At 37.6% G+C, this 23491-nt stretch overlaps 1 protein-coding gene and 1 pseudogene across 1 annotated transcript; one reads left to right on the top strand and one right to left on the bottom strand.

Annotated features, from left to right (window-relative positions):
• LOC104732067 lies at positions 8199–10024 on the bottom strand (annotated as a pseudogene).
• Positions 22095–23297, top strand: LOC104732066 (cytochrome b561 and DOMON domain-containing protein At3g59070-like). The gene is given in 1 exon segment (XM_010451593.1): positions 22095–23297. A coding segment is annotated over 1 exon segment (1203 nt).

Here is a 23491-nt window from a genome sequence, read left to right as displayed (position 1 = left end):
TTTTCACACCGAGACGGTGTAAAGCGAGTCTGGGGGAGGTTTCATATGTCTATTAATCTTGTTTGCTTTGGTTGTTTTCTTTTTCTTGCTTTCTTTTGAGTCAGTCAATTTGTTTTATCGAGTCAAAAGTGTGTTTTATTGAGTCAAAATGCTGGTTGAGAACTATGAGCTTTACTTAGGGAATTGTACCATGCTTGATTCATTACCTTGAGACCATTTAGCATTTTTTAAGGATGACTTGGAAGTTTAAAAAACAAGAATAAAAAATCATGACATGATCACTTCTTATAATTTATGTCACTTTGAAATTTGGATGATTTAAGCTTGACCTTGCTTATTTGGACTTAATATGGACTTATTATATCTCACTTAGGGGATTGGTAATCATGTAATGGATCACACATTCAGAGTTTAATCCACATTATTTTTACTACTCTTTGTAAACTTCTAAATGGCTAGACTTATTTTTAGTCTAGTACCACACTTTTAACCCTATATATGCTTCATACCACTTGCATTCTTATGTCATCATCATCATGTGCTAGATTTGGTGTTGTGATTAGGTGTGGAGACGATGTGCTAGATTTGGAGTCTTTGGGTTGGATTCAAGTTTAAGAGGAATAAAGAAACAGGAAGTGACTTTTGGACATCTTCAAGTTGAACTGAAGCATGAAGTCTGGTGAAGTCTATAGACGAGTCTAGTGAAGTCTGTAGACAATTCTGGAGGAGTCTGGTGAAGTTTATGGACAAGTCTGCTGAAGTCTAAAAAATTCTGAAGAAGTCTGGTGAAGTTTGTAGACAAGTCTGGTGAAGTATGGTGAAGTTTGTAGACAAGTCTGGTGAAGTCTGTAGACAAATTTGTTGAAGTCTGGAGAAGTCTAGTGATGTCTGCTGTCTTTCTGCCTTGGTTTCAGACACTTATTTCCTTTTCCTGAATTTTTATATTTTCACTTTTATTTTATTTTATTTTATTTTAATAAGGGTATAAATACCCCAAGGACCTAATTAGCAACACATTCTATTTTTCTGAGTTTTTCTGCACCTTGAGACTTTTGTAAACCATTTCTGGAGATTAGAGATTCATCCTCTTTGACAATTGGGAGAAGATTTCTAAACTCTTTCCTCATTTTATTTCATCAATTTAATTATGTCTTCTTCCTCTCTTTGTGTTGTTGCTTTCAATATGTGTGAGTAGTCACCTAATTGGGTTTTAGGATTCTAAGTAGGGGATCAAATGATTTAATGGTTTAATTGTTGCTTAGGAATTCTATTTTCTTTGTGGTTCTTTGATTCATATGCTCTTAATGCTAGAATAGGACTGATCACCTTGTTCTAGATTCTAGGTCTTTCTATGCATCAAACAAGTGTTCGATAGAATGTCTGAACCAATATGAATTGAGCAATATTTCTCTAACCTGTGAAAGTTGATGTTAGGGGATATTGTGAACTTAGTGAACTTGTTTGATAATGCAAATTTGATTAGGAGATTACAAATGAAAATTTAGTAATTGAGTAGTCAACTTTAGTGATTAATACCTTGTAAGAGGGTTAGTCAATGTGTTCATGTTCTAGAACGGTTCTTAACTATTGAATTCGTTGTTTCATTTCCCCATTGGTCAATGATCTCTGAAATATCCTATAGCCCAATTTTTTAATCCCAGAAGTTAAATCATTTTATTTATTGCATTTTTATTTACAGTTTCTGAAACCATACAAAAAAACATTCGTTTGCTTTAGCTATTTACAAGTCTTGCAAATCTTTAGTGTACCATTGGTCCTCATGGATTCGACCCTGCATATACTGCCTTACGGTTAAGTGTATCGGGTAAATACTCGAGCAATCAGAAACTATTTAGTCAAAAAATAGAAACAAAATAATTTAGAAAATGATAACTCATATAGGTTCTTAAATACTTTCAGAATTCATTGTCTTATTCAAAAATAATTCATCATTTCATGCTCTTAAACCTATATTTAGAAAATTGAGACCATCCTGAAAATTAGCATATGTTATAATCTCTGTATACAAAAATTTAAACTTATGACCTTAAATTAGGAGACGGCTCCTTAGGCTTCTCAAGCTACGTAAAACCTACATAAACACATTGTAATTGTTAGCTTATTTAAATAGAATCTAACAAAGAACAAATAATTATAAATAAAAAGAAAAACATAGATTAAACGGAACATGTTAACATGCATATAACAATCTGGAAAAAAAAAGATTTAATAAAGAACACGGAAGTAGATACCTCGGATCTGATCCGTGAAAATTCCCTTACCCTCATAGGGAGACTCACCAACCCAGCTGATCAAAAAATGTGGGCTCTCTTACCTTTTCTTATCAACAGGTGGAATCTGAGAGGAAAAGCAACGGGAGCTGATCTGGGACAAGGTGTTTTCCAGTTCAAATTTGACCTAGAGGAAGATATTTTGCAAGTGCTGGCGAACAGACCTTACCACTTTGATCAGTGGATGGTCATCATACAAAGATGGAAACCAGTAATCTCTCCATATTTCCCTTCTTCCCTCCCGTTCTGGCTAGAAATCCAGGGACTACCCAAGCATTACTGGAAAAAGGAAATGGTTCACTCTATTGGCGAAGCACTTGGTGAAATTCTGGAATGGGAAATCTCCTTTACCTGTGTACAACTCAAGATCTTACTCAATGGCCTAGAGCCCATTACGAAGGAGACCATTATCGAATTCCCGGATGGTAGTGAAGCTGTTATCTGGTTGGAATACAAAAACCTTAAGAATCACTGCTCTCACTGTTTGAGACTGACCCACGATAAATCCCAATGCCCTACAAAAGACAAACAAGGATCAAGCTAGACAAAGCAGAAAAGAACCAGCTTCTTCTGAACAGAGAACAACTTCGAGGAACTACTACACACCTCAGGATAACTTCCTCGCTCCTCGAAACCAGTCCCAAGGCTCTGGAAAGAGTCAACCTCTTTTCCCCAGTTTCAACCCAAGGAAAAGATCTTTTGCAAACATGAACAATGACTCGAGATCTCTCTCGACGGTGAGAAGATCCCCCACCCCTGTCCGAAAACACTACAAAAAGCCATACAGGGCCCGATCTCCTTCAAGATACACCAACAATAGGGAACATTCCCATCCCTCTCGATCCTACAGATCAATGGATCTTCTCCCCCCGACATGAAACCTGAAATGGAGAGAGAAGTCAACATCCTCTGCTGAACAGTATGGTGAACCCTCTATGTCCTCCAGAGCTAGGAGACCGCCCCTAGAAAGAGACACTTTTACTACGGAGAACTCCAGTCTCCCGACCCAACCTACTGCTGCCTCTCCTCGAGTCCCTCCTGGCTTAACAAACACTCCAACTGTCCCTACCAGAGAACAAATAATGGAGGATCTCCAAGAGGTTACCATTCAGTATGTATCATGCCCTGACTCTATTGAGAGTGCTGCCCGAAGAGTGTGAGTCAGAGTGACTCGGAGAACCTTATGGAACACACAGCTGACACCATTATGGAAGCCAACCTACGATCCTCATCCCTGCAAGCCACCCCAGGTAGCAACACTCAGTTGGAGGAACATCCTGCGAACCTTCCTGTACCCACTTCCCCCCCCCACGAATCAAGGAACCGGGCAGCTCGAGTAAACGAGGTCGGGGTCATCCTCCCCTACAAAAGCAAACTGGTAAGTCAAGTCTCAACTTACCAGGTGCAAAATCACAAAAAAGAAACCTTACAAAAGGGTCCCCACGCAAAAGCTCTGAGTCAAAAGGCCCAAGTAAAACCCCTTCCTCCAAACCAAATCAAAAACGAACCTCAAAAGGATCCAATAGTTCGAACTCTCGAACTCCAAACGCTTCCTCCAGTCAACAAAACCAACCTGGTGATGGGGATCAATTGCAACCGAGAGTAACACCACCACCACCCCCATCCTCTGTACCACCAAGAGTTAATATAATTCCTGGTATCAAGAAGAAAAAGGCGGATTTTCAGAAACTGCCAACCCCTCTACCTTAAGAGTGGTAAGCTGGAACTGTTGTGGGTTGGGGAACCCCATAACAGTCCAGCGACTAAAAGTAATCAGGAAGAAGATCTTTCCTGATGTTCTCTTTTTAATGGAAACCAAAAATCTCTCAGAGAGTGTCCAGAAAATCTTACAGTGGCTGGATTATCCACATCATCACTTTGTTCCCCCACACTCTCCTGCCGCAGGTGGCCTTGTTTTGTTCTGGAAGTCAAACATAGAAGTAGAAATAATTACCTCTAATCAGCATTTCATAGATAGCAGAATTAAAGCAAAAGGTAGAACTTTTGCTGCTACCTTCCTCTATGCAGACCCTGAGAGAGTCAAACGAATCCAAGTATGGAACCTCCTTCATGAGATTGGCTTAAGTAGATCCAGCCCCTGGTTCATCACGGGAGACTTCAATGACATCATCTACAGTGATGAAAAGGTGGGAGGCCCTGCTAGAACGGAAGGGTCTTTCTCTGATCTCCGCACCTTCATGTCCATCTGTGACCTGTATGATTTAAAACATTCAGGTAATTTTCTATCTTGGAGGGGACGAAGATATTCCCACTTAGTCAGGTGTAGATTAGACAGAGCAATGTCGAATAGTGATTGGATCTTGGCTTACCCTTCTGGTAGAAGTGAGTATCTGCGTTTTGAGGGTTCGGACCACCGTCCTTTGGTTACATTCTTTGATCCTGCTATAAGGAAGCACAAGAGTCTGTTCAGGTATGATAGAAGACTCAAGAATAGTCCTGAAGTCAGTGAGTTGGTGAGTCAAACCTGGAAGTCAAATCCATCAGCATCCATAGATCAGCGCCTCCAAAAGTGTCGTTTAGCCATCATCCAGTGGAACAAAGAACAAACACAAAATAGTCAACAGGAGATACAATCAATCAAGGAACAACTTGAAGAAGCCATGACTTACGATATGTTTCCACAAGCTATCATTGATGATCTAAACCAAAAACTCTTAACAGCCTACGAACAAGAAGAAGAGTTCTGGAGTCAAAGGAGCAGATAACTCTGGCTTACCCTTGGAGACAAAAATACAGGGTATTTCCACGCTGCAACAAAAACCAGAAGAGCTATAAACAACATTTCGGTTATCGAAACAGTAAATGGAACCAAGGTCTATGAGGAAAAGGAAATTGTTAAAACAATTGCTGACTACTTCCAAGACATCTTTACCTCACAGGAAGGTACAAGAACCAATGTTGTTAATGAAGCCCTATCCCCATGTGTTACTCAGGAGATGAATGAAAAGCTTATAGCTATGCCTTCTTCCTCAGAGATCCAACAGGTGTGTTTCTCAATCCATGCAGAGAAGGCTCAAGGCCCCGATGGCTTCTCAGCCAGTTTCTTTCAGACCAATTTGAGCACAGTGGGGGACGCAGTCATTGCAGAGATTCAAACCTTCTTCATCACTGGGAACTTACCTGCAAAAGTAAACCATACTCATGTAAGGCTCATCCCAAAGATAACTACAACACAAAAGGTCTCTGACTATAGACCTATAGCTCTCTGCTCTGTGTACTATAAAATCATTGCAAAGCTCTTAGCAAAGAGACTACAACCTGTCTTAGACTCCTGTATCTCGGAGAATCAATCCGCCTTTGTTCCTCAGCGAGCTATCTCTGATAACGTCCTGATAACTCATGAAGCATTGCATTACCTAAAGACCTCAGGAGCCAAAAAAAGATGTTTCATGGCGGTCAAAACCGACATGAGCAAAGCATATGACAGGTTAGAATGGGATTTCATAAAGGCTGCTTTTGAGAAAATGGGATTTCATCGAACCTGGACTCTATGGATTATGCAATGCGTTTCCACTGTCTCTTATTCCTTCCTTTTTAACGACCAAATTAAAGGATTGGTAATTCCCCAGAGAGGAATCTGCCAAGGTGATCCCCTGTCTCCTTATATTTTCATCATCTGTAGTGAAGTTCTCTCTCGACTCTGTCTTAAGCTCAAGCACAAGGCACCCTCCCTGGTTTGAAAGTCGCAAAGAAGAGCCCAAGAGTGAATCATCTCCTCTTCGCTGACGATACTATGTTTTTTATCCGCTCTGATCATCACAGCTGTGCAAAGCTTCGCAGTATCCTCCTAAAATATGAAAGAGCTTCGGGTCAGAAAATTAACCTAGATAAATCCTCAATCACCTTCTCTACAAAAACTCCCCCATATCTAAAGGTTCAAGCGAAAAGAATACTAGGCATTTCAAAGGAGGGGGGTCAAGGAAAATACCTTGGCTTACCGGAACTGTTTGGCAGGAAAAAGAAGGACCTCTTTGCCTCCATTGTTGATTGCATGAAACAGAGAGCACTAAGTTGGTCTTCCAGATTCTTATCCACAGCCAGGAAGCTAACTATGCTTAAGTCGGTCCTCACTGCTATGCCATCATACACCATGTCCTGCTTCCACCTTCCTGCTTCTCTCTGCAAACGCATCAATTCTGCGCTTACTTGCTTTTGGTGGGATGCTAGTACTGAAAAGAAAAAGATGTCTTGGTTAGCGTGGAAGAAGATGACTAAACCTACCAAGAACGAGGGTCTAGGTTTGAAAGACTTACAGACCTTTAATAAAGCTTTACTGGTAAAGATCAATTGGAGACTGATCACAAAACCCAACTGTCTCCTTGCTAGAGTTTTGTTGGGAAAATATTGTCACTCGGTGTCCCTACTTGATTGCACTGTCCAAAACTCTTCCTCTCATGGCTGGAGAAGTATCTGTCTAGGTCCGGACCTTATTATTCAAAAACTGGGGATGCTAGTGGGTTCTGCCTCCTTAATCCCTTTGTGGCGAACCCCGTGGCTCTCCTTGTCCTCTCTACAAGCCCCAATGGGACCTCCAGCGGAAGCCCATCAGAATCTTACAGTCGCTGACCTTCTTCTACCAGGAACATGTGACTGGAACCTTGAGCAAATACGCCTTATCATCCCACATCATGAAAAGGAGATCCTCAAACTCAAACCAAGTTCAAAAGGGGCTCCGGATATTTGGGCTTGGCTTCCTACATCTAATGGTATCTACTCTGCTAAATCAGGGTATATCGAAGCTTCAAAACTGGAGGTTGAACCCGCAGACTCCATCAACCTACCCTCTTCAAACCAAGACACTTTCAGCTGGAACTCCGATATCTGGGCAACAAAGACATCTCAAAAAAACAAGCTCCTCCTATGGAAAGCAGCACAGAATGCCCTCCCAGTCGGAGAAAACCTGAAATACAGACATATTACAGAATCAGCCCAATGTCCCCACTGTGGAGAAGAGGAAACCGTGTCACATCTTTTTCTCCACTGTCAGTTTGCTCGATAAATATGGGCTAAGGTACCAGTTAAAACCCCTTTCCTCCCTGACTCTACCTTGACAATAAAGGATGGTATTAAGAAAGCAAAAGAGCTTGTATGCTTACCACCCTCGGGATTAGTTCTGGGACCTATCTCTCCATGGATATCCTGGTCCTTGTGGACCACCCGCAACCAACTGATCTTCAGTAAGAAAAAAATCTTGGAGGAAGATGCAGTTCTTTTGGCCCTGATTAGAGCTAGAGAGTGGCAAATTGCTCAATCACTCATCCTGCAACCTGTCAAGGTACCCAAACCGTCTCCAACCACTCGATCAACCCCGGCTCTGACCTGTTTCACAGATGCTTCCTGGAAGGAAAACGAAAAGGCGGGGTTCGGATGGATTGTAAAAGACCAATCTGACGCTACCCAGCTGCAAGGATCTGCTTCTGCGATCGATGTAGGATCCCCCCTGATGTCCGAAGCACTGGCAACTCTCACTGCGATGAGAGTTGTGAGTGAATCAGGCATCACCGATATCACCTTTGCTTCCGACTCGCAAGTGCTAGTCCAAGCTCTCTGTCAGAAGAACCTCCAGAAGAAACTTCACGGGACTCTCCACGATGTCCTGGCTCTATCTGCTACCTTTAATTCTTGTCTTTTTACTTTCGTTCCTCGGAATCAAAATCGCCAAGCTGATGCGCTGGCTAAGGAGGCTCTCCTCCGGTTATATATCGAACCCTAATTTGCTTAATTGAAATTACTCGTTGTTCAAAAAAAAAAAAAAAATGGAAAGAACAAGCGAAATAAAACAAAAATTAAAGAAACTGTTTCTTACAAATTAAAAAGTAAACATTATAAATATCAAACGCATTTAAAAATATAAATAACAATCAAGAAGATTTAATTTTGCATGCACTAAATGTAACACGGGTGCGACACATTATGCTTCTAAAGGGAAGCCCCCAAGGATTGTTGCCTGTTGGTGGTATCCATGCGATTTTGTATCCGGTAGTTACTGAGGAAGCGGCTGCATACGCAACGGTTGAAGCTGCGACTGTCGTGGTGACGGTTGAAGCTGCGATTTTGACTTCCTTGGTGAATATTGTTGGTATCCATGTGACTGATATGTTGGCGGCATATATATTGGTACTAGACCGTTGCTTGGCCCAGAATTAGCACCCGGTTGAACTGACACATAACTCGAGGTCACCTGAATCTGATCCGATGACGCGTATGACTGAGGCGAAACCGGTACATACATGATGTATGGTTGGCGTGGTGTGGATGGTGGTGGGATATTAACTTGTTCCGCAAGAAACCTATACGTGAAGCTCACGACACCTTTTTTGCCATAAGGACCCGTCAAAGCGTGCGTCTCCAACATCATACCGTTAGCATCACCACTGTTGGTCAACGGATAAGGTGGATTTGAGCCCAATAACTGTTGCATGGGAAGTCTGAGAAATCCAATTTCCTTATCACCAAGGAAAGGCCGGTGACTCATCAATTCCACGAGGAGCGTCAAACGCCCTTCTTGAGCTAACTTCTCATTGACAGAAAACTTAATCATTTGATTCCACTTTGGGTTTGTATAAGCGGAGAAAGCGACAGGGGTATTGATCCTATCCTTAACTTTTCTGTCCTTAAGAATAGCAACCGAAGCGTATACGTCCATGGACGAGAAGGCGTTGACATCTTCGATGTTCTTGGCGTATTTGATTACGAGCTCTAGGATCATTTTCGTCGTGGTGGATTGAAACCGAGGGGAAAATACAAGAGGCTGACCTAATGTTCCTGGATCCAGGTTCCTGTAAACGGGTTTACCGATGGATGGCGAATAAACCGGTGATGGAGGATCACATTCCTCAACCGGCACAGGTTTAAACCGGTATGAAAGGCTTAGTGTTGCTTTGATATTTTCTTCTGTGGCTTTGATAGGGCAAGCCATTGACTTCATCTTGTTGATGTTGCCGTTAGTAAACGGTGGGATCGGATTTGAGGCAAGAAGCTCCTGAACCGAGAGGTTGACTTCTCCTAAATAAAGGTCATTATCACCTTGTAGCCAATAGCTAAATAGCTTGACCGTTATTGTCAATAGGCCTTCGGTGGCTTCTCTCTCGTTGACGGAGAACTTAACGGTGTGATTCCACGTAGGGTTGGANAGGATCACATTCCTCAACCAGCACAGGTTTGAACCGGTATGAAAGGCTTAGTGTTGCTTTGATACTTTCTTCTGTGGCTTTGATAGGACAAGCCATTGACTTCATCTTGTTGATGTTACCGTTAGTAAACGGTGGGATCGGATTTGAGGCAAGAAGCTCCTGAACCGAGAGGTTGACTTCTCCTAAATAAAGGTCATTGTCACCTTGTAGCCAATAGCTAAATAGCTTGACCGTTATTGTCAATAGGCCTTCGGTGGCTTCTCTCTTGTTGACGGAGAACTTAACGGTGTGATTCCACGTAGGGTTGTAGCCACCGTCGTAATCAATGGGAGTTTTGGCCGCTCGTTTTTGATGAGTTGTGTCGCCGTTGATTGTAACGACGGCGTATACGTCCATTTTGTCTGGGGCATCGATATGGTTGATGTCACTAGCTGATACAATTTTGAGCTCAAGAGTTGGGTTCTCCATGGCTGTTTGCAACTGTGGGGATGAAGACATTTTCAAGAGAGTATCGTTTTGTTCTATCTTGGCAAATGTCAACTAGACGAAGACATTTATATACAATTTATATGAGGACATTTTCTTGAATTACAAAATTATTGAAAATAACATGGATGTCATTTCGTGAGTCACCTTTTAGTTTATATACAAAATACTGACCATGTTGTAAAGTAGATATCATATTATAACACGCAAGAAAAAATCTTATCAAATACTTTTATTCAAATTCTTGTAATTCGACATCATTTATAATTGGCCCTTTATAATTCTATATCAAATTTTAGAATATATACTGAGTTTAATACTTTTTTCATTCACCTAGCAACTTTGCTTCGCACGTCAAAACTATCTATATACTGAGTTACATATTTGATAATTTTTTTAAATAACATGGAAGACTCACGGCTAAAAGAAAAAAAAAAAAACAATAAAATAGCTAAATCAACTTGGTCAAACAGGATTATGTACGGACAAAATAATATCCGATTTAGCGAAGTCAATGCTTTTTTGATAATTCGCTAGTCAATGCTTACACGTATAGTGACATTGTTTATTTTGTAACTTATGTTGGTCAAAACGATTTAGTGTTACTATTTACCAAAATTTGATGCAATAACACTTATGGTTCATGCTGCTCACGTAATAAACAGTTGATCCATTTTATAAATCGAGAATAGCTTGCACAATTTAATATAACTATGTATCAAATGGCTAGAGTGAAAGGGCAGATCGACAAAAATAAATGGAACAATTAACATTCAAAATATTCAAGCAGGCAAATCAGAGACCACAATTTTTAACTGAAAAAGTGACGCTCCAAATAGACAACATATATGTTTTCTTATACGTAAAAAAAAAAAAAGTATGAAGTTCAAAATCAACTGTGAAGTTCCAATGCTAGATATGTGGAATGGACATTGGTACATAGATACCTGTTGTCTATCATATCCAATCCAAGACGTGAGGAAAAGAAACATATAGTAGTAACTAAGTCTCTTGCCGAGTGGTTTCCCACTATCAAACACAACATCAGTTATAAGACAAGTTCCATAGAAACAAAAAGAAAGATTAATATTAAAATACATGCACATATGTAAGGTTTGGCATTCTAATATTAGCTGTCATTCGACAACTTAATTTTCGTTATATATAGTTTTTTTTTTTGCTGGAGCTCCAACGGATGTATATACGTTGATTATGCTAATAGTAGATACTACGATACATGGAGGAGACGACGTAAATTCAATCACGCATGAAATTAAGAATATGCATATGATAGATTTTTTATTCTCATTTAATTTCTCGGTATCAAGCAACTGATTCATACATATATAGGTAATTTCTTAAGCTATATAAAATTCTCAAGACGCTGGATCATCGTCATGACAGCAGATGCGAGTTGGCTATAAAGAATAAACTGTTCGTAAACTTTATAAGGTGGCTCTTTGAACACGAAAAGGTCTAGATTGTCTCTACAAGCCAGAGGATTTATAACTGCATATTTCATCCAAATGATGGCTTCATCGTAATTATCGGTTACCACTTGGGACTCGGCTTCGTGAAGCTGTAAATTTGCAACTGATAAACCTTTCTTGCAATCTTCTATAACTTTCTTGAATTCTTCAATCTCTTCTTTCGCTGATGATAGACTCTGGACGATGCTACAGCAGGAAAATAAATACAAAATTAATATATAGTCTATAATAAAATGTAAATCGTGACATATATAAATAATTTATATATATATATATATATCTTATATAATATGAGAAGGTTTTTTCTAGATTTTGCTAACATTTTAACATTTGGTATCTTCTTTTGATGACACCTGTCAATTTTCATTTTAACTTTATTGCTTTTATAGTAAAGATTTTTCATTTTCCCATTTTTTTTTGCATTAGTTAACAAATTTAATGAAACGATATACCACCCAATTAATACTGTGATTTAAGACAGGTAAACACACTACTCCACTAACTTTTGTCAAATGTATAAGTCAAAATTATTTAATGACTATACAATACAAATTAAGACACATAAATTAGAGAAGAGTAAATGACCAACAATAAGGAACAAAAATTTGATATTTACAAATTAAATTTTGATCATTAACTAAAAGATATTTTCGTGTATCAATGACTCTGAATTTTATTATTTCCAGTTTATAACGAAAAACGAAGACTTTCAACATTTTAATATTGTTCTAATATAAGTATAAGTCTACTTACGTCTTCGACTCATATTGGTGTTTCACCTTTCATTTTTTAGTTTAGTGAATCATTCAAATTGTTAAATGTTCTTAAGATGGCTCAATTGCATATGTTCCTTTTTTGTTTTCCTGTTTTTTCTTTGAACATATATTACAAAACACATCACAAGGTGAAGCAGATTCTATTGTGGAACATGACTAATACCTAGCATGATGTGGTTGAACTAAAGAAGAGAATTGAGAGACATCCAATGCACTTTAAACGATTGAATATATATGAAAAAGGAGTGACCATGGGAAATAGAGTCAGTTGCAAGACCAAGCAAGGACCAAGGAAACAACTGGTACGGGCATAAATTTGTTTATAGTATCATTCATAAAGAAGAAAACCAGAGCCAAGTGTTTTGAATGATCTCTAAGAATGATGGAAAGATAATGACAGGTGCGTTTTTAAAAAAAAAAAACTATAGGTGAGTTAACGTTGTAATTTATTTATCTTCCAAAATAAAATGTTTCTAGCTTATTTTAATTGATTTATTCTATACTCTATATGTTACTATTTTAGGCTAATCATACTCTTATAGTCTTATTGTATATATCATCATCTTTGACAAATTGGTACTAGAAGTAAAGCATTAATTTTAACGTACCTCATTCTCTTACAATTATCTTTTCTCAGTTTTACAAGTGCTATCTCTTCACGTTTTTCTTCATGTAATTCATGTTATTTTGAAGACCAAATATAAAAAGTTGGAGTGAATGGTCTATATTTTTTCATACATCAAGTTTTTTTTTTTTCAAAACAAAAAGAAAGAAACAATTATACATTTGAGTACAAAAGACATATAAAACAACAAACCATTCACTCCAGCTTTTGATATTTGGTTTAAAAGAGATTGGCAAGAATTGGTTAAACTTTTTGAGTGCTCGAAATAATTCTTGATGACATCTGTTTTTGGATGTATAAACTACCTAAGCTGTCTAGATTCTCACTATACGAATGAAATTACAGATCTTTTGAATTTATATATTTCTTTTTTATATAATACATGTTTGCTTAATAAAATAAAATATATATTATGAAAGTTGTTCAACTCTTTCCATATGAAAGACACGTCAGTAATGGAGAGAGTGACACCTGTCAACCCAAATTAAAAGCAAATATGTTTAAAATTAAAGAAGAATTTGAAGCATCTTCATGTCTTTTATTCTTTTTCATATCACAAACAATTTTAATATTTATATATGAAATCTAGAGAGGCTTAGAACATGTTGATGTATTCTGTAAATAAGTAGATGCATCACCAAAAGATAAAAATGTATCGAGAGTAAACCCAAAGATTTGCTTTGTCATCTTAGTGTAAACCATGAAGATATGAACATATGGTTTAGGCGCTAGAATTTTCTCAATAATTTGAATGATTGTAGCAGTGAATGGGAATTTGGTTAATATTGTAGAGAAATTCATGAAAGTGTGTCCTTAGAGAAATAATTTTTTATATATGAAAAAGATCGGAGTTTTGTTCACTATCGAATGAAAGATAGTTAAATCGATGATATAATATTGGTGAGGAAAATACAGAGAAAAAGATTTAGGAAATTAAATTAAATTTTAGAGTTATATTCAAGAAATTGAGTAGCTAGCAGGAAGAGAAATTGTCTATCTTAATTATAACCATTAAAGAGTTAACCAAGCTGCATGAAAATCTTTTTGATAAAAGAGAATTTATGAGTCTCATGGTATTTAGTTGAGAATCTTAAATACAAATACATCTAAATACCTAAGTTTTAGGCAAGAATTATAGGATATTTAAATATTTTTATCTATCAATCAAATATGCAAAAGAAAATTTTTTTGATAAAAGAGAATTTGAGAGTTCCATGGTATTTAGTTGAGAAGCTTAAATACAAATATATCTACCTAAGTTTCAGACAAGAGTTGTAGAATGTTTAAATGATTTTATCTACCAATCAAATGTGCAAATGGTACGATTATTTTAGGGTCAATTTGTGTGATAACCAATATCACAAATAAAATTAAGAATATAGCATTATATTCAAAATAATTAGAAGAATAGGAGGAGGGAATTGTAAAATTACTATTTTAGTGTATTGTAATAGAGGAGGGTAGTGGTGGCTGATGGCCAGCGGTGGTGGCCGGTGGCCGAAGGAGATGGCCGACGGTGGTTGCCGGAAAAGATGACTGGCGGGCGGTGGCCGGAGAAGTTAGCTGGCGGTGGTGGCTGGAGATATAGGCCGGCGGTGGTGGCCGGAGATATTGGCCGGCGGCGGTGGCCGGAGGAGTTGGCCAGCGGTGGTCGCCGGAAAAGTTGGCTGGCGGTGGTTGCTGGAGAAGTTGGCCGGCCGTGGTGGCTGGTAGCCGGAGAAATTAGCCGGCGGTGGTGGTGTTAAAGAGATAGGGTTGGTGGTGGAGGGATAAAATGATATATATTATAGTTTATATAGTGTATATTATGTTTTAATGGTTAGTTTAGTTAGTTTTTGAATTAAAGTTTTTTTGTTGGTTATAGGGTGCAATTCCCCATGATTTTACTTCTGAAAAAAATATGTTAATAGTTTTCGTCTACAAAAATCACTTTAGAAATATTTAGCTTTAAATAAAATTTAGTATTTTTTACCTCTTCACAATAAAATCTAAGTTTTGTCTGTTAATATATAATTTTAATATTTTAAATGTGAAAATATAAGAAACAAAAATATATATAAACAAACTTGCACGTAGTGCGGATATTCATCTAGTATATTATATGATGAAAATATTATAATCATGACATATATAATATGTGCTTGTCGCTAGTGGCTCGTTGGTAGCATTCAAGCATGGGTCAGTGCTTGTGACTAAGAGCTCGAGTGATCGAGCACACTTACCAAACCAAAACAAAAAGAAAAAAAACAATATATATAGTATAATATATGATATATGATGAGGATATTAAAGAGACTGATGAGTACTGAAAGATGCTTTGAAATAAATTCACACGTATATATATATATATAGACTTCGGGTAAAAGAAACTTACGTAATGAGGGTATGGAGGTGAGATTCGAGACAGTGTAAAACAATGAGGGCGAGTCCAACACGGTCAGCTTCAGGGGACGTGGGATCAGATTCAAGACATTCGAGGCATGTGTTTTGGACTTTTGTGTAAACTCTTGCTTCATCAGCTCAACGTCTGCTCTAATCGGTATGACAAGAAGCAATAATATCACAAGCTTGATTTTGGAATAATATCCCACATCAAAAAGATGTGAGGAGTTTAAATAATATATAAAGGGTTAGAGCCAATCCACTCATTGCCAATTGGTTTTGAGTTGGAAGCCCGTAGTAAACCCCGAGTTCAATACATATTTTGCTTTATCTTGGTATTACGTACATCAGATTCCTTGTGCCGTTGGGTAATTGTATGAGTTCATTTATTTTGATCTGCCATCAGATTCCTTGTGACGTTGGATATATGGCTTTAATGTTAAAGTTCACAGAATCAGATTTGTAGGCCTCGTGCAACTGAATTTCATAGTGAAAGATATAAAACATGAGTTTTCAATTGACTGTTCTGATGTCTTAACCATCTAAAATTAATGAACTTATAATGACTGTATGAAGTTTGTTCAAAAAAAATAAAATAATAATGACTGTATGACACATTGGAAAAGTTTTTTAGGCTAAAGGTCCACCTGCCCGTTGGCCATATATATTGCTTATTAGTTTAGTAAAAACTTTCATTATCGTACGTTATTAGTGAATAAGTTTAGGAGTCAATTAAATTTAACCACTCATGAAATATAATAGAGTTTTATTTTATTTTATTTAAATATCTGATCGCAAGCAACCGATCCACACATAGATATATAAACTCTCAAGCTATGTATAATACTCGAGACGTTGCATCATCGTCTTGGCAGCATCGGAGAGTTGGTCATAGAGATTGATCTGGCCATAAACTTGAGGTGATTTTACGAACATGAGACGATGGAGCTAGATTTTCTCTACAAGTTAGAGGCTGTTCAAGCGCAAGTTTCACCAAGTTGATGACTTCATCGTAAAAATCAACTTCCATAAAATCCTCGGCTCTGTGAAGTTGTAACTTTGCGAGCCTTAAAACTTTGTTGCAGTTTTCCAGAACTTTCTTGATTTCTTCGCTCTCTCCTATCTTTGCCAATAAACTTGTGACGTTGCTTCAACAACAAATTAAAAGAAAAACAAGATATACATAGTCTTTATTTTGACCTATAAACTTTGAAAACTGAAATATATATATATATATATATATATATATATATATATATATTGAAAAACAAACGTTGTACGTACATTATTGATTTTGTGGATAATTAAACATACTTAATGGGGATATTGAGCTGAGATACGAGACAGTGATGAGGGCAAGTCCAAAATTGTCGGCTTGAGGGGAGGTGCGATCAGATTGGGACCTTTGTGCAAGAACAATCTTCCTACATCAGCTCTTTTTCTGCACTAATCAACATCACAAGAAACGACAATAGCATAGCCTTGATCATGGGATTAGTCATATCTCTCTTTTTCGCTAGTTCTTCCGATCAATAATATAGCCTAATAGGTTTTCTATGTTGATGTTTTTGTGGTAGTGATGCTTTGATGATCATTAGGTGTTTTGTACTTATTTAAACTAAAACCCATGAGATTTGATTCGGTCATGAGTCAGTATCACATTTAAGGGGTTTATGAGGTGCATGGTGGCCGTTTGAACCTCTTTTTTGCCATTCCTAGGCAAATTTTCATTTTATTCAACATAAAGTTAATGTAAGCTGTAATCGTTTTTTGCTCCTCTTGGGTATATAGATTAAATCAGATTCTTTCGGACCTTGAGTAATTATGTGAGCTCATTAATATTGATCTGCCATAATAGACATTTTCCTAGCTAAGTAAGGTTTTTTGACCCCTACGCAGGCTACGCTCCAGCAAAGTGGATATGGGCTTTATATCCTGCATGCATGTTCGTGGCCTTGGTGGGCTGGCTCCTAAATCGATTCCCTAATTAAATTAACTCCCTAAACTATGTACATAGGCTTTGTCATATAATTTCAAGGTGCAACACAAAAAGTTTGTTAAGTAAAAAGATAAGGACATCGAAACTGTGTTTTTCAATTGACTCAGATGAATAATAATGAAGTCAAATTCTTAACCATCTAGATTAGAGAACTAGTGAACTTAATATAAAGAATGAACTTACTTATCAACTTTTGTGATAACTAGTGTGGTTGCTTTGAATTGAAGTTAGTATTGCGATGAGTTATCGCCTCTAGTTGCTTTTGATTTGTACTCTAGAGGAGCTAGTAAGGCTGATGGTGTTCTATGTGGTTATGAAAAGCATAAATCAGAATGAAAGCATGAAGACGTTCTGGTGCTACAAGGCTGTGTTGTAGGACTCTGGAAGATGTTTACGCGTCTTGGAAGAGTCACGGATATTGGATGACGTGACAATACTTTTGAAGGCTTGTTAATTAGAGGACAAGATATTATCATATTGACTTGACGATTTGGACTTATCCTTGTTTAGGAAAGTAGGTCATAGGAGGGTTCTTATATATTGTGTTATTAGGCCAAACATGTTGTTTGGCCGTTCAAGAAGATTTTTAGAGAACTAAGCGAATAAGCTTTTAGGGTTCTTAGGGATTTTGGTTAGATTAAGAATTGGTCATTGACAAGTCGTGTTGACTGTGTCTAAATCTGATTAAACATATCTTGTAAGATTGTTTAAGTGATTCTTAATAAGAAAAGAAGTTTTTTTCAATATTGGCTGCATCTTCATTTTTACAATTGGTATCAGAGCAGTCAACCGACGAGAGCTCTGTACTCGCTACAGGTTGAGATCTTGGGATAATGATGCAGTCGGGTAATGAGTTGATGATGCTTCAAAGGGCTGTGATCTTGGATGAACAAAGCTATGGTCGTTGGAAGGTCCGCATGGTTCAGTTGATCCGTAATCTTGGTGAGGATGCTTGGACGGCTGTTGAAGAAGGCTGGGAGCCTCCATATGAGAAAACCGAAGCTGGTGACAATATCACTAAACCTAAGGCACGCTGGACAGTGGAAGAAAAAAACTTGTCTAAATACAATGCTAGGGCTCTTAATGTTATCTTTGGTGCTATTGATGATGATGACTTTAAGCTTGTTCAAGGTTGTGAGTCAGCTAAAGAAGCTTGGGATATTCTGCAGAAGACTCATGAAGGAAACTCAAGTGTCAAAAGAACAAGATTGGATCAGCTTGCTTCTCAATTTGAAGTCCTAAGGATGGATCCAGAAGAGACAATCTCTCAGTTCAGTGCTAAAATGAGTTCTATTGCCAATGAAGCTAAGAATCTTGGTAAAACATACAAGAATACCAAGTTGGTTAAAAAATTAATTAGGTGTCTGCCATCTAAGTATGCAGCACACAAATTGTCATGAGAGTCTCTGGAAACACTGATACTTTGAGATTTGAAGATCTGGTTGGTATGTTGAAGTCAGAAGAGATGGAGGTTGCTGAAGAACAGAGAATTCATGACAAAGGGATTGCATTCAAGGTAGATGACACAAACGACCAGCTGAAAGAGATAAAAGATAACATGTCCTTGATGGCAAGAAACTTTGGAAAAGCTCTCAAGCGTGTTGAAAAAGGACAGGGACGAGAATTAGCATGTTGGAATCGAAGTGCTACAGGGAGGTCTTGTTCTACGCCAAATGTATCTGAGAAAGAAAAAGCTAATCGGAGAAAAGAGATTCAATGTCTTGAATGTGGTGGTGTTGGTCATTACAAACTTGAGTGTCCAATGGTTAAGCGCAAGGAGATGAAGTGCTTTGAATGTAAAGGGATTGGACATTTAAAATTTGAATGCCCAAACATGGTGAAAGGAAATAATAAGGCATATGTTAGCTTTAGTGATTCAGAATCAGAGAGTGATGGGGATGAAGAAGATGGACGAATGTTGAATCTTTTTGCATACAGTGCTAAAAGTGATGATATAGCTGATGAAAGCTCAGATGATGATGATGAAGAATCAATTTCAAAAGAGAGCTATTGTATTTTGTATGACAATTGGGTTCAGTTGTGTAATGAAAAGCTGTTACTTGTCAAGGAAAAACTAAAATTGGAAGCCAAGGTCAATATGCTAGAAGAAGAATGTAAGTCTGAAGTTACAACTTGTAAGGAGCTACTTCCTGCTGAAAAGGAGTCGCTTGAGAGAAAGTTGAGAAATCTTCAAGAACTCTATGGTTTGGAGAAGGAAAGATCAACAAGCCTTGAAAGGGAGCTGAACGAGAATCATAAAAAAATCAGGATGTTGAACAATGGTGGGAAGAAGTTAGATGAGATCTTATCAATGGGAATTGTTGGATCTCAACATCGTGGTCTGGGTTATAACAAACAACAGGATGTTGAACTGTTGTCTCGTGATAAATCAGTAAGCTTCGTTAAGAGCAATGTAAATCATGAAGCTGAGTCAAGTATTCTGGGAAAAGTGGTTCAACAGGAAGCCCCTGTAGCACTAACCAGGAACACACGAGTTCAATCTATATCGGCTCATGAGCAAAAAGGTTGGACTAAATCCCAGCGAGGATGTAGGATTTATGAATGTTTTCACTGTGGTAAACCTGGTCATGTCAGATCTTTGTGTTACAAGTTTAAGAACAAGATCAAGGAGCTTTGGATGGCTAGGAAGTGCTTTATCGATCCATCTCACTTTTGCAAAGTCTGGGTTGCTAAAAAGGATCTTTACAGTAAGGGTTCTGAACATAATGAAAGACAATATAATCAAATAATCCAGGAAACTGAGGAAATCAACCTATGTTGCAATCTCTCGAAGATAGTCACTGAAGATGATGTTGGGGTTGAACCTTAGGTTCTACAGAAGCATGTTGCAGAACCACCTGTACAAGATAAAGTCACAACTGAATCAACCAGATCCAATAGTGCTGATTGGAATGATGAATCATCAGGAGGCTTAGCTACATCTAAACAGTTTCAAGGTCATAAGAATCAGTCTGCTGCAGTTCCATTTGTTGAGCAAAGTGTTCGTCATGTTCAGCTGAATTCTCAAGGAGTGCTGCAATATTGTTTTGTTTCACAGGTTGAACCTAAACATTATAAAATCTCTTGAGGATTATTTTTGGTACAAGGCATGATAGGAAGCTTGTTGTGTCTCCCTGCATATATGTCTTCATCCTTGTTTTTATATGAATGTGCACTCACGCTGGGGGAGTATGATGAGATGGTGATATTGGTGATGATGGTGATGTCATAGCTGAATGTAGCTGAGGCTTATGGTTTTGAAAAGATTTTAGTACTATTCACATCTGGAGCTTCAGTTGTCACATTCATATAAAAAGGGGGAGAATGAAAGTATGAAGACATTCTAGTGCTACAAGGCTGTGTTGTAGGACTCTGGAAGATGTTTACGCGTCTTGGAGGAGTCACGGATATTGGATGATGTGGCAATACTTTTGAAGTCTTGTTAATTAGAGGACAAGATATTATCATATTGATTTGAAGATTTGGACTTATCCTTGTTTAGGAAAGTAGGTCATAGGAGGGTTCCTATATATTGTGTTATTAGGCCAAACATGTTGTTTGGCCATTCAAGAAGATTTTTAGAGAACTAAGCGAATAAGCTTTTAAGGTTCTTAGGGATTTTGGTTAGATTAAGAATTGGTCAGTGACAAGTCGTGTTGACTGTGTGTAAATCTGATTAAACATATCTTGTAAGATTGTTTAAGTGATTCTTAATAAGAAAAGAAGTTTTTTTCAATATTGGCTGCATCTTCATTTTTACAGCTCTGCGCTAGCCGACTTCGGGGAATGAACTTGGTAGAGAGGGAACTCATGGATTTGGTTCATGAGGTTCCATTTTGGGAAAGCTCATGGATTTGACTGACTAGTCGCTCTCACATGATGCAGCATGAGTATGTGATCTAGGAATTTGATTTTTTGTCATTGACGACCCATCCTCGGACATCCATTGAAAAGCTTTTAGTACTAAGAGTTTAACACAATTTAGCGTTTTCAAGTTGCAGCCGCCTTTTTCTTCAGCTACTTATCTATGAAGAACTTTAAAATCGTCATCGCTTCGTCTAACTCCTTGAGCTTCAACGCTTTGGCCGAGTGGATGGATGGGAATTTGTGAAATACAATTTATGCTTCTATGTTTTTACCTTTGTTTGCCGTGAGACCATTTGTAGGTTTAAAATATTTGGTTGTAAACCTGAACTGTTTTTATTTTTAATGAAATATTTACACTACTTTTAGCAAAAAGAAAAACATGTCCTATGATATACAGGGATGATGCAATAAACTGTGAATTCTGAAAACTACAAATATTTTCATTTATTTTATTTGAAAAGACTATAGTTTTATCTATTTTAAAACATATAAGATTAACGTGTAGAATTTTTCTTTTCAATAGTTTAAAAAATTTCAGTTTCATTTTCTAAATAATATTTATCTAACGTTTTAAAGAAAAAAAAATACAAATGTGGCCGAAAGAAAAAGAAAAAAAAAAGCAATCCAAAATACTAGTGTAGTTGATTGTAATTTTAAAAATAATTTCCTTTTAGAATTGCTACTGAAAAAAACTTATAAATAAAAGAAAAGGAATATACAACAGGCCTTAGTTGCAATTTTTGAAAGAAGTCGTATTCGATAAAGCAAAGATGTCAAACGATTTTTAATTTTTTGGATTAATGAAGATTCCTTATAAGATATGGGCAAAAAAAAAGGTCACAAGATTGAAATATGGAAACGTAGTCCTAAGTCCTAACGACACTAGGACGTGGATGAAACTCGCTATAAATATTGCGGAAATAATCGAAGTTTGTATAGCAATCAAACATCATAATCTCTTCTTCCAAATTCGTAACCCAATTAGTGCTCTCCGATAATAACCACAACCATAATCATCATCATCATGTCTTTGTTTTGAAGAGCCGCTTTAGTCGTTTTGTGTTGCATGTTTGTGTTGACTCCATCTTTTACTACAGCAGCAACAGTACAAGGACTTCATGCTAGATGTGAATCTCACAGCTTCAAAAACGGAAAAACCTTTAGCTCCTGCACGGATCTTCCGGTGTTAGACTCGTTTCTACACTTCAGCTATGCTCGAGAAACCGGAGCTCTTGAAGTTGCTTACCGTCACGCCAATCTAGAGTCTTCTAGTTGGATCGCTTGGGCCATTAACCCGACGAAAAAAGGCATGCTAGGTGCTCAAGCTATTGTGGCTTACCGTAACTCAACTTCTGGCGTTATGCGTGCATATACTTCCTCCATTAATAGCTACGCTCCTAGGCTTCAAGAATCTCCTCTTAGCATCCAAGTGACACAAGTATCTGCTGAATATATTGATAGGGAGATGACGATATATGCAAATTTATTGTTGTCTCCTAACACAACCGTCGTGAATCACTTATGGCAAGATGGCCCGTTGAAGGAAGGAGATACACTTGGAATGCACGCAATGAGTGGAGATCATCTCAAATCTATGGCTTCTTTGGATTTGCTTTCCGGACAAGTCACATCCACAAAATCAGTTAACGGAAACATGTTGTTGGTAAAACAAATCCATGGAGTTGTAAATGCAGTGAGTTGGGGAATTCTCATGCCAATTGGTGTTATGGCCGCAAGATATATGAAGACATACGAAATATTAGATCCTACATGGTTCTATGTGCACATAATTTGTCAAACCACCGGTTATTTTGCTGGTTTAATTGGAGGATTAGGAACAGCAATATACATGGCGAAACATACCGGGATGAGAACTACAGCGCATACAGTGATTGGGTTGCTTCTTTTTGCTTTAGGGTTTTTACAGATACTTGCACTTAAAGCAAGACCAGGCAAGGATCATAGGTTCCGAAAATATTGGAACTGGTATCATCACACTGTGGGTTACATAGTGGTTATACTAAGTGCCTACAACATTTACAAAGGCTTGTCTATTTTACGACCCGGAAGCGGCTGGAAGATCGCCTACACCACAATAATATGTGCCATTGCAACATTTGCGATTGTAATGGAGATTTTGCAGTTCAAGAAGAGATGGGGAAGCTTGTTCTGCAAGAAAGAGAAAGGTGTTAAAGCTGATCCAACAAATTCTATTGATGTGGTCTAGTTTTTCTTTTGGTTATAACTTACAAGGATGTTTTAAAATTGTCCTAGTTATTATCATTCGTCTGGTCTTCTTCTTCTCTGTAACATTCTAGGCTTGTTTAGTCATTCTTCGTTTTTACTTGTAGAAGATGAATTACTATTTTGATTAAATAAAAGTTCTTTCAGTCACCAAAAAAAAAAAAAAAAAAAAAAAAA

This window comes from Camelina sativa, chromosome 12, assembly GCF_000633955.1.
Source record: "Camelina sativa cultivar DH55 chromosome 12, Cs, whole genome shotgun sequence".
NCBI lineage: Eukaryota > Viridiplantae > Streptophyta > Magnoliopsida > Brassicales > Brassicaceae > Camelina > Camelina sativa.
This window is presented reverse-complemented; position numbering and strand designations above follow the sequence as displayed.